Source organism: Heterocephalus glaber, unplaced genomic scaffold (assembly GCF_053883595.1).
Source record: "Heterocephalus glaber isolate CG9 unplaced genomic scaffold, H.glaber_assembly_v1.0 deba00001773, whole genome shotgun sequence".
NCBI classification, from domain to species: Eukaryota; Metazoa; Chordata; class Mammalia; order Rodentia; family Bathyergidae; genus Heterocephalus; species Heterocephalus glaber.
Window position 1 is genome coordinate 10911506 of NW_028258463.1, and position 13034 is coordinate 10924539.

At 55.2% G+C, this 13034-nt stretch overlaps 2 protein-coding genes across 7 annotated transcripts in view; both read right to left on the minus strand.

Annotated features, from left to right (window-relative positions):
* Positions 1-6: 6 nt before the first annotated feature.
* Positions 7-10874, minus strand: Klhl11 (kelch like family member 11). Of its 3 annotated transcripts, none has more exons than XR_205851.3 (3): positions 10312-10874; positions 3359-5091; positions 7-3119 (listed from the first exon to the last, which is right to left on the minus strand). XR_205851.3 is itself a non-coding variant. In XM_004859382.3 (2 exons), the coding sequence occupies exons 1-2, from the start codon at positions 10848-10850 to the stop codon at positions 3510-3512; spliced, it is 2121 nt and encodes a 706-aa protein (XP_004859439.1). In that variant the 5' UTR covers positions 10851-10874; the 3' UTR covers positions 7-3509. The 3 variants fall into 3 exon arrangements, 1 of the variants encoding a protein (XP_004859439.1); XR_002387740.2 differs by having other exon boundaries at positions 7-1529; positions 1866-5091; XM_004859382.3 differs by having other exon boundaries at positions 7-5091.
* A 1140-nt stretch (positions 10875-12014) lies between these two features.
* Positions 12015-13034, minus strand: part of Acly (ATP citrate lyase) — a 38153-nt gene continuing 37133 nt past the window's right edge. For all 4 annotated transcript variants that reach the window (XM_087202291.1, XM_004859372.3, XM_004859371.4 and 1 more), the window contains one exon: positions 12015-12861. In XM_087202291.1, coding sequence (XP_087058417.1) covers positions 12767-12861 — 95 coding nt within the window. In that variant the 3' untranslated portion in view covers positions 12015-12766. The remainder of the gene's footprint in view (positions 12862-13034) is intronic.

Genomic DNA, 13034 nt, shown 5'->3' on the forward strand with positions numbered 1-13034 from the left:
AGTGGCTCTAGACAGCGGATTTATTGAAAACCGACATGGAGACAATGAGTAGCTGTCACAGCAAGGCAGCTTCCGGAACACAAGCAGGCCACCGTAGTGTCGCCACTCCCCCTGGCCCCTAGCAGGTCCCTTGGACGGGAAGATCATGGAGGGCAGCTAGGTGTGTCAGGAGGAAAAAGGCCGGCACCTAGCAGGAGGGCACCAGCAGGGGCTCCAGGGGCAGTGGGAAAGGCGTCGGGCCTGCAGGGCTCTGCTCAGCTGCTGCAGGAGACCGCTACCTAGAGCTGTTTTGTTCCCAAGGGCCAGAACACAGGCGACACAAGGAGAGTGAAGGGCAGCGGCACAGTGGACTTTTCTCAAGAAAGCGACCAGCTGGAGTGAGGAGCTGGCGGGGAGACAGAATCGGCTGCCAGATCCCTGCAGCTGTGCAGCCTGTGCTCCTGGTGCAGACGGGGTAGACTGAGCTCGAGCAGGCGTTCAGAGGTGGGGACCACGGCACGGGCCGGGACAGCCTCTGTACTTCAGCTTGGCTGGAGGTCGCGAGTGAGCACAGGTCCTGTCCTAACTGCTCACACTAAGTAACTAGGCACAAGGCAGCTGCATGCTCTGCTGCCCCAGCAACACTGCCCTCCTAGCTGAGAACTCGCATGCTACACTGAAAAGGCCGATGCCACTCAGGGCTTTTGGTCCCGGAAATCTATACAAACCGGGTGACCAAGGCAGATGCCATCAGGTTTAGCGCCTAGCAGAGTGATTTCTGAGCTGGCCCTGCAGAGCGAGGCTGTTATCGAGATGTATAAGACGAGTCATGCATACAGCGGCAGGGAAGGGGTGTCGCTTAGACACCGGCTCAGGACTGACATTCTCCATTCGGACTGCTGAGTTGAACTGGGGCAGGGAGGGAGGGAGGGTTAAGAGGCCATTCCTAAGACAGAAGCGGCCACACCCTCAGGGATGCTGTCACTGCTTTTTGGTACAGTCAATTCCTCATTCTCTCTACCAAAGGAAAACAAAACCAATAAAAGAAAGGTTTGCTTGTGTAGACATTAAGCTGTGGTTTTGATTTCTTTCTGAGAACAGGGTCCCCTATGTAGCCCAGGCTGGCCTCAAATTCAGGGAGTACCTCCTGCCTCAGCCTCCTGGGTGCTCAGATTGCAGATGTGTGCCACCACGCTGAGCAAGGTGTTTTTAACTGCTTAAGTTACCCAACACAATCGTTTTCATCAGAAAGGACCTTCCCCCCCTAAGAACCACTTTAGGCCCGGTTATCATAATTAGAGCCATTCCAAGCCCTCCACGCTATTATTTCCAGTTTAGGATTTCAGAATGTCAGCCTTGAGCAGATTTAAGCCGATCTGGTTTCTTCCCTTGTTAACAAGTTAGTTGGGATATTTCAGAATTACAAACTCCTGATGTGTAGTCACACGTGTGGACTGAAAAATAAAAACCAGACACTCAGTGGTTGGGCAAACCTGCACACATCACCATGCAAGAAGGACTTACCCTGCTGCAGCCAGGGCCTAGGTCGCCTGCCGGGTCAGAAACAAGTGTCAGTCACGTTTGTCAACATGGGCCACACTCAATCCCGAGTTCTAGGTTCTGCCAGCTTGTGTAAAAGAGGAACCCACAGACGGGCCCTAGTGACTGAGCTGAAGCCCAGCCCCTTCTGGAGGCCACACTGCAGCAAGCTCATGCTGCGTCCCCAGTGGGACAAGGGCAGGGCAGGGCAGGGCAGGGCAGGGCGGCAGGTGCAGCCCACAGCTGCATCCTCAACCGCCTCGCCCACACAAGAGCCCTCGCAGCTGAGCACCTGCAGGGCTTTCACTAAAACCATTGCGAAAGGAAAAGGGGGACAAGGCACGCACCTGTGTGGGGCAGGATCAGGACGCAGGCACCCGGCTCGGACTGGCTGTCTGTCCCCGCCAACTGCACTGACAGGTTCGCCGAGAGCCCTTGTCCTGGGTGGGGGCAGTAAGTCAGAAGGCTGCACACCTGGGAGCTAACATCAGCTGGCCTCTCAGTGAATGACAGCTGAGGCTTCTGGCTGTGCCCTTCCTCCTTTTGACGTCTGATCATACAACACGGTTGAGTGTTAGCCGCCTAGGGAGAAAACAGCGCTGCCTCGACTCTGACTTCTGCGATGATACTCCAGAAGCTAAAGAGATAGACACTGCTCGCTGAAATAAAGGCACACTCCGCCCACACTGCAGGCCGCCCTCATGGTGGCCCTTGTCAACCAGCACTGCCAGACGCGCTGAATCCTCGTTGGGGGGTTGTGTTGGTTTGGTGTGAAGAGACACAGTCTCACTACAGGCCCCAGGCTGGCCTCGAACTCCTGGCGATCCTTCTGCCTCGGCCTCAGCCTGAGTGCTGCGATCACAGGCATGCGCCACCATCCCCACCTCTGAATGCTCACCACACAGAGCCAGCGAGTGTCCTAGAATCAGGAGAACTCACAAAAACAAGTAACTGACAACTGCAGTGATAAACCTTTCAAGAGCCAAAATCAGGCACCCAGATTTGGCATTCTCGGTTCAGGTCAGTTCCAAGAAAACTGGATAAAATATTGTAACAATAAGGAGGCTTTTCTGTAGCAACGTTTTTCTAAATTGTTACTTCCCATTTTGAAAAAGAAATGAGGATTCCATACAATATGCACTAGAGGAAAGATGAAGACAGAGGCCTGCAGGGCAGTCACCGGTGCTGCACTCTGAACACAACCTCGCCGTGTCACACGCGGTCTCTGCCCACGCTTGTAACAGTCCTCTCTTAGACCAACTTCACACCTGTAACTTCCTCTCCTCGATCTGCTCTTTCGGCCGGCTACCAGCGTCTTGGAGGCATGATGTGAAGTCATAAACAGCTGCCAACGTCGTGAAAGTATCAGTAATAACAGAGTAATAATGGAGTAATAAAGCACGGAGCTAAGCACTCATTTCAAATCAGTCACCTCTTCCAAAAAGGACCGTGACAGATCTTCCAGTGTCCGTGCGAACACAGCAAAATCATTTGGCTGAAATATTGTGCTTTTTCCTTCAAATTTCAGGCTCACTATTGCACACGCCTCCTGCAGATAAGGGCTTAATGCGTAAGTTCTGATCCTGTTGAAACCAACCATTCTGTAACAATGAAAAAGATATCAAAGGAAATGTGCAAATAAAGTTGGGCTTAAAGCATGTTTGAAACCCAAGTCCCCAGGACAAGGGAGTTTAACTCGTTGGCAGAAAATGGCCAGATCACTAGCCCTGCTTCTCAGTAAGATCTTACTTAGCTACTGCACGCACGCACACGCACACGCACACACACACACACACACACACGCACCAAAAACAGATAAAGGTCGCAAGCTAACAATTACCACGTATTCACCGCTTCCTACTCTTCCATTGAACCACACAGCACTTCGGTTATACAGCCCACAGTCCGTCTGGGGAGAAAATATATTAGCGACACTTTCGCAGGGGGCAGTCGTGTGCCTCCCTCCTGTGGCAGGCTGGCAGGCGAGGGGCTCAGCACTCGATCTGGGAGCTGGGCACCCGCCGCATGTTCAGGGCGTGCCGGTGGATCTCCTGCATCTGGCGGATGCGGTCCTTCTGCCACATCAGGTTCTGGGGCATGGGGTACCTCTGCGAGCCGTGCAGGTAGCGGTAGGGGATGCGCACGTGGCAGGCGGTGGCCCGGCAGCGGGGCTGGGGCATGGGGGGCAGCAGCAGCCAGCGCTTCCTCTCGGCGCAGTAGCGGTAGGCCTCCTTGCGGTACTGCTTGTCAATGTCGTCGCTGTTCTTCCAGCCCCCGATGATGAAGACGTCGTCCCTGAGGTAGCACACGGCCGCACCCTCAATGCTCAGGACCTCGGGGGGCAGGCTCTCTAGGATCTCGTCCGGCGCGTGGCCGGCGATCTTGCTCATGGCCTCTGCGTTCTCCATGGCATAGCTCTTGGGGCAGCACGACGCCGTCTGGTAGAAGCTGGAGCTGGCCACGGACATCTGGAAACAGCAATAATTATCGATGAGCGGCAGCGAGTCCACGTCCTGCCACTGCCGGGTCTCAGTGTCGTAGCAGGTGATCACGGCCTTCAGCCCGTCCTCTGTGTCGCGGTCCACAGGTGTGCGAGCAGCGATGTACACGAAGCGGTCTTCGACGGCCAGCGCCTTGGCGTCACGCAGGATCTTTGGCGCCGACTCCAGGTTGTGCCACTTGTCCACCTCGGGGTTGTACACAGTCACATCCTTGAAGCCGGGGCTGAAGTTGCCGTGGCCGCCGATGCTGTATAGCTTGCCCCGGACCTCAGTGAGCCCAAAGGAGTGCTTCCGGGTCATCAGGCTGCACACGTGTTCCCACGTGTTCAGGCTAGGGCTATAGCGCTCCACGGTCTTGGCGAAGCCCGGCTCCATGGAGCCCGCCACATACACGTAGGACTCAGTCACCGCCACGGCGTGCCCATCCAGGTGGTTGTGGATGTGGGGCAGGTTCACCCATCTGTCCTCGTCCACGAAGTAGCCCACGCACTCGCTCAGGTAGTCCCCGCCCTCCGACACGCCCCCGATCACCATGATCACGTCCATGTTCTGCCCGTAGCGCGGCAGCAGGGACACGGGCGCTGCCGGCGGCCGCAGCGCACCTGACTGTAGGTTCTCGGCCCGCAGTGCGTGCCGCTCCACAGCATCGGCCACCAGCTTCACGCAGACCTCGTTGCTGGCCACCAGCCGCTCGGGCTTGACATGCCGCGTGAGGTAGGTGGGCTTCATCTGCGACAGCCGCAGCAGCGTGAAGAGCTCCTCGAAGTACCGCTCACGCTCCTCCGCGCTCCGCTGCACCCACTTGAGCACGGTCTCGAAGAGCACCTCCTCGGAGTCCACCGTGATCTCCAGGTCGGACAGCCAGTCCCGGATGAGGTGGAAGGGCAGCGTGTAGAACTCCTCATCCTGGATGACCTTGTGGAAGTTCCTGCGGATCATGTCGGCGGCCTTCAGGGCCAGCTGGCTCAGGGTGTACATGTGGGCCAGGCTGTGGATGGCCACGCAGTTGGACAGATGCAGTTTCTTCTTGAGAAACTCGCCGCAGAACTCTTTTAAACGAATTAACAGGAACCTAGGGGCAAGCACAAAGGGAGAGACTGATTGCAAACGTGCGCTCCTTTCGTGGCCACAGTCTGAAGGAACCCCAGTTAGCCCAATAGCACTGGTGAGCTTGCATCTTGCTTTACGCGTGGTGTGTGCCAAAGGAAGCCCCCCAAATGGGAAGTGCTGTGCTGGGAAAGTGTGTTTTGAGTGTATGTGTAGCCGGAGGCCTCACCACACACCTGTAATCCCAGGACTAAGGGAGGCTCAGGCAGGAGGATTGGAAGTTCAAGTCCCACCTCAGCAACTTAGTGAGACCTTGTCTCAAGTGAAGAGCTTAGTGCAGCTTAGTGGCAGAGCACCCCTGGGTTCAAGTCCCAGTACCACAAAAAGGAAAAACAAAACAAAGTGTGAAATCATCTTTATATAAAATAACAATTTTTTGAGATGGTCTTGTGCTAGGCCCAGGGCCGCACACCAGTAATTCCAGCACTAGGGAGGCTGCAGCAGGAGGATCGCCGACAGTTTGAGGTCAGGCTGGGCTACACACTGAGTTCACAGCCAGCCTGCACTGCATATCGAGACCACATCTCCAAAAGATCAACCAACCAACCCAAAACAGACAAATAAAACAAAACAAAGGAGATGGTCTTCCTATGTAGTCCAGGGGGGCCTTGAACTCACTATGACCTCAAGCTTGTGGCAATCTTCCTGCCTTGGCCTCCCAAGTGCTGGGATTACAGGTGTGCGCCATCATGGCCAGATTAGTAAATTTCTATATAATGAAGTTTATGTACAGTTATGTTATCCATAACATATATTTATACACAAAGTTTATTACATAAGGTTTTCTGGACTATATCCTTCAATAAAGTACAGTGCTTTCTTTCTTTGCAGTACTGGGGATGGGACCCAGGGCCTTCACACTGAGCTACATCTGCAGCCTTTTTTTCTTTGATACCAGGGATCGAGCTTTTGCTTCCGAGGCAGGCGGCACCACTGAGCTAAATCCCCAGCCCTTTAATATTTTATTTTGAAGGGCCGGGGATTTAGCTCAGTGGTTTCGCCGCCTGCTGTGCAAGCGCAAGGACCCGAGTTCAATCCCCTGTACCAAAAAAAAAAAAAGCAATATTTTATTTTGAGGAAGAGTCACACTAAGTCCCTATGCTCCTGCCTCAGGCTTCCTAAATCCTGGGATTACAGGTCCGTGGCACCACACCTTATTTTCACTGTAATTTATCCTCAGCACAGGTGAACTGCAGCCTGGACCTGTCCCCACCATCCTTCCGATTCCCTCATCCACTGTGGGCCTCCTCTTCAGGGGCAGGGGCAGGGGCAGGGGCAGGGGCAGGCCAGGCCCACAGGAAGCGCCAGGCGGGAGCTGTGTCGTCCCAGAAGCTGGGCCTGGTTAGGGGCTGCACGGGCAGAGGTGGAGCCGCAGCAGAGCCCATGCTGGGTGGGCTGGGTGCTCAGCGGCTGCACCCTGGACAGGGCCTGTTAAGGCAGGGGTGGAAGGGAAACCGAGCTCCAGAGAACCAGAAACAAAACGCAGCACAGTAGAAAACACAAATAGGTGGTGCAGGCTGAAACAGCAGAACCCAGGGGTTCAGCAGAGGTGGACAGGATGCTGCCGCCCCCCTGGATTTAACTAAAAACTCTACAATGTTTTAGCTAAATGCACAAATCCAGCAGTATTCAGCTTAAGCAAGGGTGGACAGCTGGAAACCACTGCGTTAAAGTTAAGGCCCCAGGGCTGAGAAGAACTTTAAACAATACATGAGGTGTGATAAAAAATACAGTATGTGGGGCAGGGGATGTAGCTCAGTGGCACTGTGCCTGCCTCAAAAGTGCAAGGTCCTGAGTTCGATCCCTGGCACACACACACACAAAAATTCAGTATGTGTTTCAATAGTAAATGGCCTTTGGGGGTCACGGTGACCGTGAGGAAGAGCCCCAGGTATGCGGTGCCAGACGTGACCAGGTGGACGGGGACCGCTTTCCGCTGGGTGGTGTTCGGCAGCAGCCTTCATCGTAGTTCTCATCACATCTGCTTCAGAAAGAAAGGGCTGGGGATTTAGCTCAGTGGCACCGTGCCTGCCTCGAAAGTGCAAGGTCCCAAGTTTGATCCCCAGTACCAAAAAAAGAAAAAAAGACAGTGGTGAGGACAACCGTGCCCTCTCGAGAGAGGTGAGGACTCACTGTGTCCTGACTGGCTTACAGACAAGACCTCAGGGAGGCCTGGGGGCTGCTGTGCCCTGGAGCACTGTGAACACCAGGCGCCTGTCCCTTGCCCCAGGGAACCCTGTCCCGCTCCTGGAGGAGTCAGTGTGGCCTCGTCTGCCTCCTGGCCAAACAGATAAAGAGAAGATGGTGTCTTAAATTTTCTCTCCTCTCCTCAACTCCCAACAAAAGTGGCTGGGCCAGAAAACCCAAGCTCAGAGGACAAGCCTGCCTGCTGGGGCGAGCTGCCCACACTGTGCGTCTCCGGGCCCCCAGCATCCAGCCCGGCCCCCTGCTGCCCGCCCGCCCGCTTGCCAGCTGCAAAGTAGACCCTCACGCCCATGGTCTGGAGGACCCCACTCCTCCAAGCACCCTGTCCCCCTGGGACACCAGCTCTTCCGCTCAGGCGCTCGACCTGCTCTGATGCCTCCCATTCCAGAGGAGGAAAGAGTCCCAGGACAGAGCCAGACCCTCACACCAGCTCCGTCCTCACCCTCATTTTGGATGCTGCGCCTGTAACTCCACCACTGAGCCTCGGCCCAGCCCGCCTTCTTGCCAACACACAGCGCCCAGCCAGTGGGCATGTGGTGGGCAGCTTCCTCACCGACACCTCCTCCCCAGGCTTCTCTGCCACCCGGAGACCGCCAGGGCGCAGTTCAGCTGCCCCTTTCCTCCGAGCCCCTCTGCAGTGACATCCCCCACCTCACCACAGCCCATCTGTACCTCTAGCTTCCAAAGCACTTGTTTTTAATATAAAGATTGTGAGCTGTGGGTGGTAGCACATGCTCATAGTCCCAGTACTCTGGGAAGCTGGGGCAAGAGGATCAAAGACAAGCCAGCACTCAAGAGACTGAGGCAAGAGGACTGCCATGAGTTCCAGGCCAGCCTGAACTACCTAGTGAGACCCTGTCTCAAAATAGAAAAAAGGGGGGGGGCATGGTGGCGCATGCCTGTTATCCCAGCACTCAGGAGGCTGAGGCAGGAGAACCACCCCCAGCTCAAGGCCAGCCTGGACTGAGTTCAAAGTGAGCCTGAACTACAAGCAAGACCCTGTCTCAAAGGGGTGGGGGGAGGCTGTAGCTCAGTGCAAAGACCCTGGGTCCAGTTCAAGCATCACAGCACTGTGTGCCTGTAATTCCATCATGGAGGGAGGCTGAAACAGGAAGATGGCAAGTTCAGGTCACCTGGGCAACTTGATGAGGCCATCTCAAAAGTATCTTTAAGACCTGCAGCTGCAGCTCAGTAACATGGCACCTGGGTGCCACCTGCGGTAACCTTCCTTCCCCATAAAAAATTGTTAACCTCAGGGGCTGGGGATTTAGCTCAGTGGTTCTGGCGCCTGCCTCATAAGTGCAAGGTCCCAAATTCGATCCCCGGTACCAAAAAAAAAAAAAAAATTGTTAATCTCAGTGTTCAAGGAGCTACCCTTGCCCAACAGACCCTTAGTATGCTGCTTCCCCCATGACTTCCTTGATTTTTCCGAAGCCCAGTGCTGAGACCTAATGTTCTTCTATCCAACCACCTGTCCAGACATCCCTACCAAATCCAAACCCCAGCTTCCAAAACCGCTCCTCTGCAATCCTCCACGTCCTACCAGCCCCATCCACCAGGGGCTTGGGTAAAAACCTCACAGACCTGCAGACCCACAGATGCATCCCCTCCTCCTCCTCCTCCACCCACGTCTCCCCAGCAGCGCACCTTCTCTGGGTCCCAGCCTTCTCCCCCCAGACCTCGCCCCACCCCAAATACAGCAGGCCTCCCATTCAAAGTCAGCTCCAGTCTTCTGCCCAAGCAGCGTCCCCAACATTTGCACCTGGCCCTGCCCTCCCACCCGGAGTGCAGGATCCTGCCCCACCTGTGCCCGGGGTCCTCTAAATTCCCTTGAGCTCTGCACCAGTCTCCACCTGGCCTCCTTTTCTCTGCATCTGCCCATCAGCTCCTTTTTGTCATGTGCTCCGTGCCTCCCCCTCTCCTTGCAGCCTGATGGTCACTCCACAGACGACTGTTTACTGCCCACCAGTGTCGGTGCCAAGAGGGACGGGACTTCTGTGCCTGCTCCCCAGGAGCCCAGGGTCCCGCTGCCTTCTGAGGTGCTCACCAGGCGTTTGCTGCCAAACCTCCACCCCGCACCCAGCAGCCTCCTAACCCTAGCAGCCTCTGCAGCGTCCCCCACCACCACCTTCCTCCTGCCCGAAGTAGCCTGGGTTACTTCCAGATACACTGTTTAAATCACATAGTTTCTCTCCAGCCTCTGGCACTCACCATGAAATCCGTGCACCCCCACACCCTTCCCCTCTGCACCCACCAAATCCAGCCACAATGCATTTTTTTGAGGCAAGGTCTCACTATGTAGCCCAGTGTGGCCTTGAACTCACTGTGATCTTCCTGCCTCAGCCTCCTGAGTCCTAGGATTGCAGGCATGCTCCACCAAGACTGGCTTGGATGTTCCTTTTTCTTTGTTTTATTTTTTTTGAGACAAGGTCTCACGCTTGTAGTTCAGGCTGGCCTCCGATTCCCTGTAATCCCCCTGCCTCACCTCAGTCTCCCCAGTGCTGGGATTACAGAAGTGAGCCACCACACCCAGCTAGGATTTTCCTTTTTAAAAGACCCTTTGCTACGCCAACCTGGATCTTGCCTGGGGCCTTTGTGCTTCTCGGACTTCATCCCCTACCTTTGCACAACCGGTTTTCTTGCCCTTTGAGATCAGTTTAAATGCCAAACTGCTCAGAAAGGTCTTTCCTTAACTGACAGCTTTTCACTTTTGAATCCAGGGCGCTCTAACACTCAGCTACATGCCCAGCCCTTTCTCTATCTTCTGACACAGGGTCTCAGTCGCTAAAGCGCCCAGGCTGGGGTTAAACTCGCGATCCTCCTGCCTCAGCCTCCCACAGTGCTGTGATTGCAGCGTGCGATTCTGTTTAATCCTTTGAGACGAGGTCTCCCTAGGCTGGACTGGAACTCGCGATCCTCCTCCAACAGCCTCCCTGCAACAGGAACAGCACTCCTCGCCCGCGTCCCCGCACCCGCGCACCTGTCGGCCAGCTCCAGCACCTCGTGCACGCTCCCCGTGCTGACGCGGATGCGCCCGGTGTACATGTACTCGATCACCGCCTCCACCGTGTCGGGCTCGGGCCCCGGCTCCGAGCTCCACTTGCGCATCTCCACGCGGCCCGAGCGCGACTCGGAGAACTGGCCGGAGAGCAGCGGCGTGAAGTACTCGGTGGCGGCCGCCAGCACCGAGCGGTGGGCGCGGAACTCCCGGCCGCCCGCGCCGCCGAAGCAGAGCGTGATGTCGCAGAAGAGGCCCTGGCGCCGCTGTTCGTTCTGGCGCCACGACAGCTCCGAGCAGTGCGAGCTGCACTCGAAGTCCTCCGCCTCGGGGCCCGGGTCGCCGCCGCCCGCCTCCACGGCCGACAGCCCGGGCCCGAAGTCCACCGTGCCGCTGCCTCGGACCTCGGCCGCTAGCCCTGCGGAGGCGGCAGCGGCCGTCTCCATGCCCTCCATCTCCAACACCTGCAGGGATGCGGCTGCAGCCGCCGCCGCCGCCGCGGCCGCCACTGCCGCCGCCATCTTGCGCAGCCGCGCCGGCCCCGAGACGCAGAGCGTAGCGCCTTTGGAGCGCGACGCGGAGGGATTCTGGGATTAGACAGGCGGCGCGCAAGAGCCACGCATGCGCCCTCCCCCCGCGCCGTCAGCCCCGGGCCCCTGCACAGGGCGGCCGGAGGTCGGCGCCTTGTCTTCCATCACACTGGCAAGATGCTCCTGCCGCGAGAAGTTCAAGCTGTCCTTCGCTCACCCATTGTTCGAAAGCGATGTGGGTTTTCTTCTTAAAATGTCTTTGTAACGCCAGGCGTGGTGGTGACGCCTGTAATTCCACCACTCGCAGGCTGAAGCAGGATTGCCACGAGTTCGAGGCTAACCTGGGCAACCAAACCCTGTCTCAAAAAAAGCTTTGGACTTTGATCCCCAGCACAAGAAATAAAACGGCTTTGAAGAAAAAAATTTTAAGGAAAGAAAGACTGAGCCCCGGCCCAGTGGATGAGGATTTAATAAACTGTTTCCTAAAAACCCCCGAGGACTGAATGAGCTGCAGAGCGGAAAAGTTCTGCCCAGGGCGAGGTTCAAAAGCACAACTTGTTCAAAGGACAATAATAAAAACCACTTTTGGGTTTTAAGCAGGAGTGGCTCGACTTCATGTGCTTTTTTTTTTTTTTTTGCTACAGGGATAGAACTCAGGACCTTGCACTTGCAAAGCAGCCGCTGGCAACACTGAGCCAAATCCCTGGCCCTTCATGTGCTTTTAAAATACCATGCAGTCTAAGGGCCAGGGATTTGGCTGAGTGGTGCCACCATCTGCCTCACAAGCACAAAGTCCTGAGTTTGATCCCTTATACCAAAAAACCCAAACAAACCAAAAAACTGTTCAAAGTACCAAGCAGTCTGTGGAGAATGGATCTTACCAGATCTGAGTTACAGGGCCATCAGGACTTGCAGCAGACAGCAGAGGCCTAGGTGATGCTCCGCTTCCAGCCAGGGTATGGGGTAGAGCTCTGGGTACCATTCACCAAAAGGGGAGAGAAGAGATTGAGGAGAGACACCACAGGGCTTTTCTCTTTTTTTAGCTCTGTTTTATTTTCAAGAGGTGGATGAGCATTTTAAAAACGACCTGTACTCAGACTCTCAGAAAGTGTAACTCAAAGGCTCAAACACAGATGACAGAGACTTCAGCAGGCATTCCTGTTACTATACAGTTTATTTAAACCAAACTATGATAATACAGAGAAGGATGGAGGTGCAGCTGCCCAGGTCTGTGGGTCACAGCCTCGGGGAGGCTGGGGAGCAGCCCTGGGACCTGTGCTTCAGGAACAGGCAAGCCAGCCGCATCAACAGAAGACGTTTCACAGCTTTCTGCGTTGCACTTCCGTTTGGACGTGGTATGTGACAACTTTACATCTTAAATTACTACTCCACGAGTGCTGACAGTGGCTAAGGGTGCCATGGTCCCGCCAATGCAACAGCGGCAGACTTTGATCTGAACATGTCGGTGGGATGCTAAATAAAGCCAAAACACGTAACATACAGAAAGGTCCTTAAAAATCAGATTAATACTATATTCTTCATGTTAGATCAGAAGGAAGAAAGCAAAGTGAAAAAACAGGACATCAGGAGGGAGTACTTTGTATCTTGAAGTCTGAACCTTCCATTCCCTTCCTCCACAGAGGGGAAAAAACTTCACGGAAAGAAAGCAACATTATAATGCCCCGGAAGGAGGAAGAACACTATTAGGACAGAACTTGGGTCAACACTTCGGTATAATAAATACAGCGGGCAGCAGAGCAAATGTCACACGTTTGGGCTTGATTTGAATTTCTATGCTTATAAAAAAAATACTAAGCTGCTTTGTGTGGACTGCATGGGTTCCGGCTACGGGTGTGGTCTCACGCTGTTGCCCGGAGTCTCGGCTTCACCCAGAGGCTCACGCTTGACTACATGCTCATGTGTTCCGGGAGGACGTAGGAGATGTCGTCCCATGGGTGACGATACAGCCCCTGCTTCAGCCTCTTCTGATCCAGATAGTGCCCTGAAACGGAGGGGACAGCTCTGCATCAGGCTTCTGGAAGGTGGCTTAGGCACAGGACAAGGGAGGGAGATCCGCCTCATATAAACAAGGGAGCCAGCATGCTGGGGGTGCCTGTCATGCCAGCACTCAGGAGGCTGAGGCAGGAGGACTGCCGTGTGTCTGAGGCCAGCCTG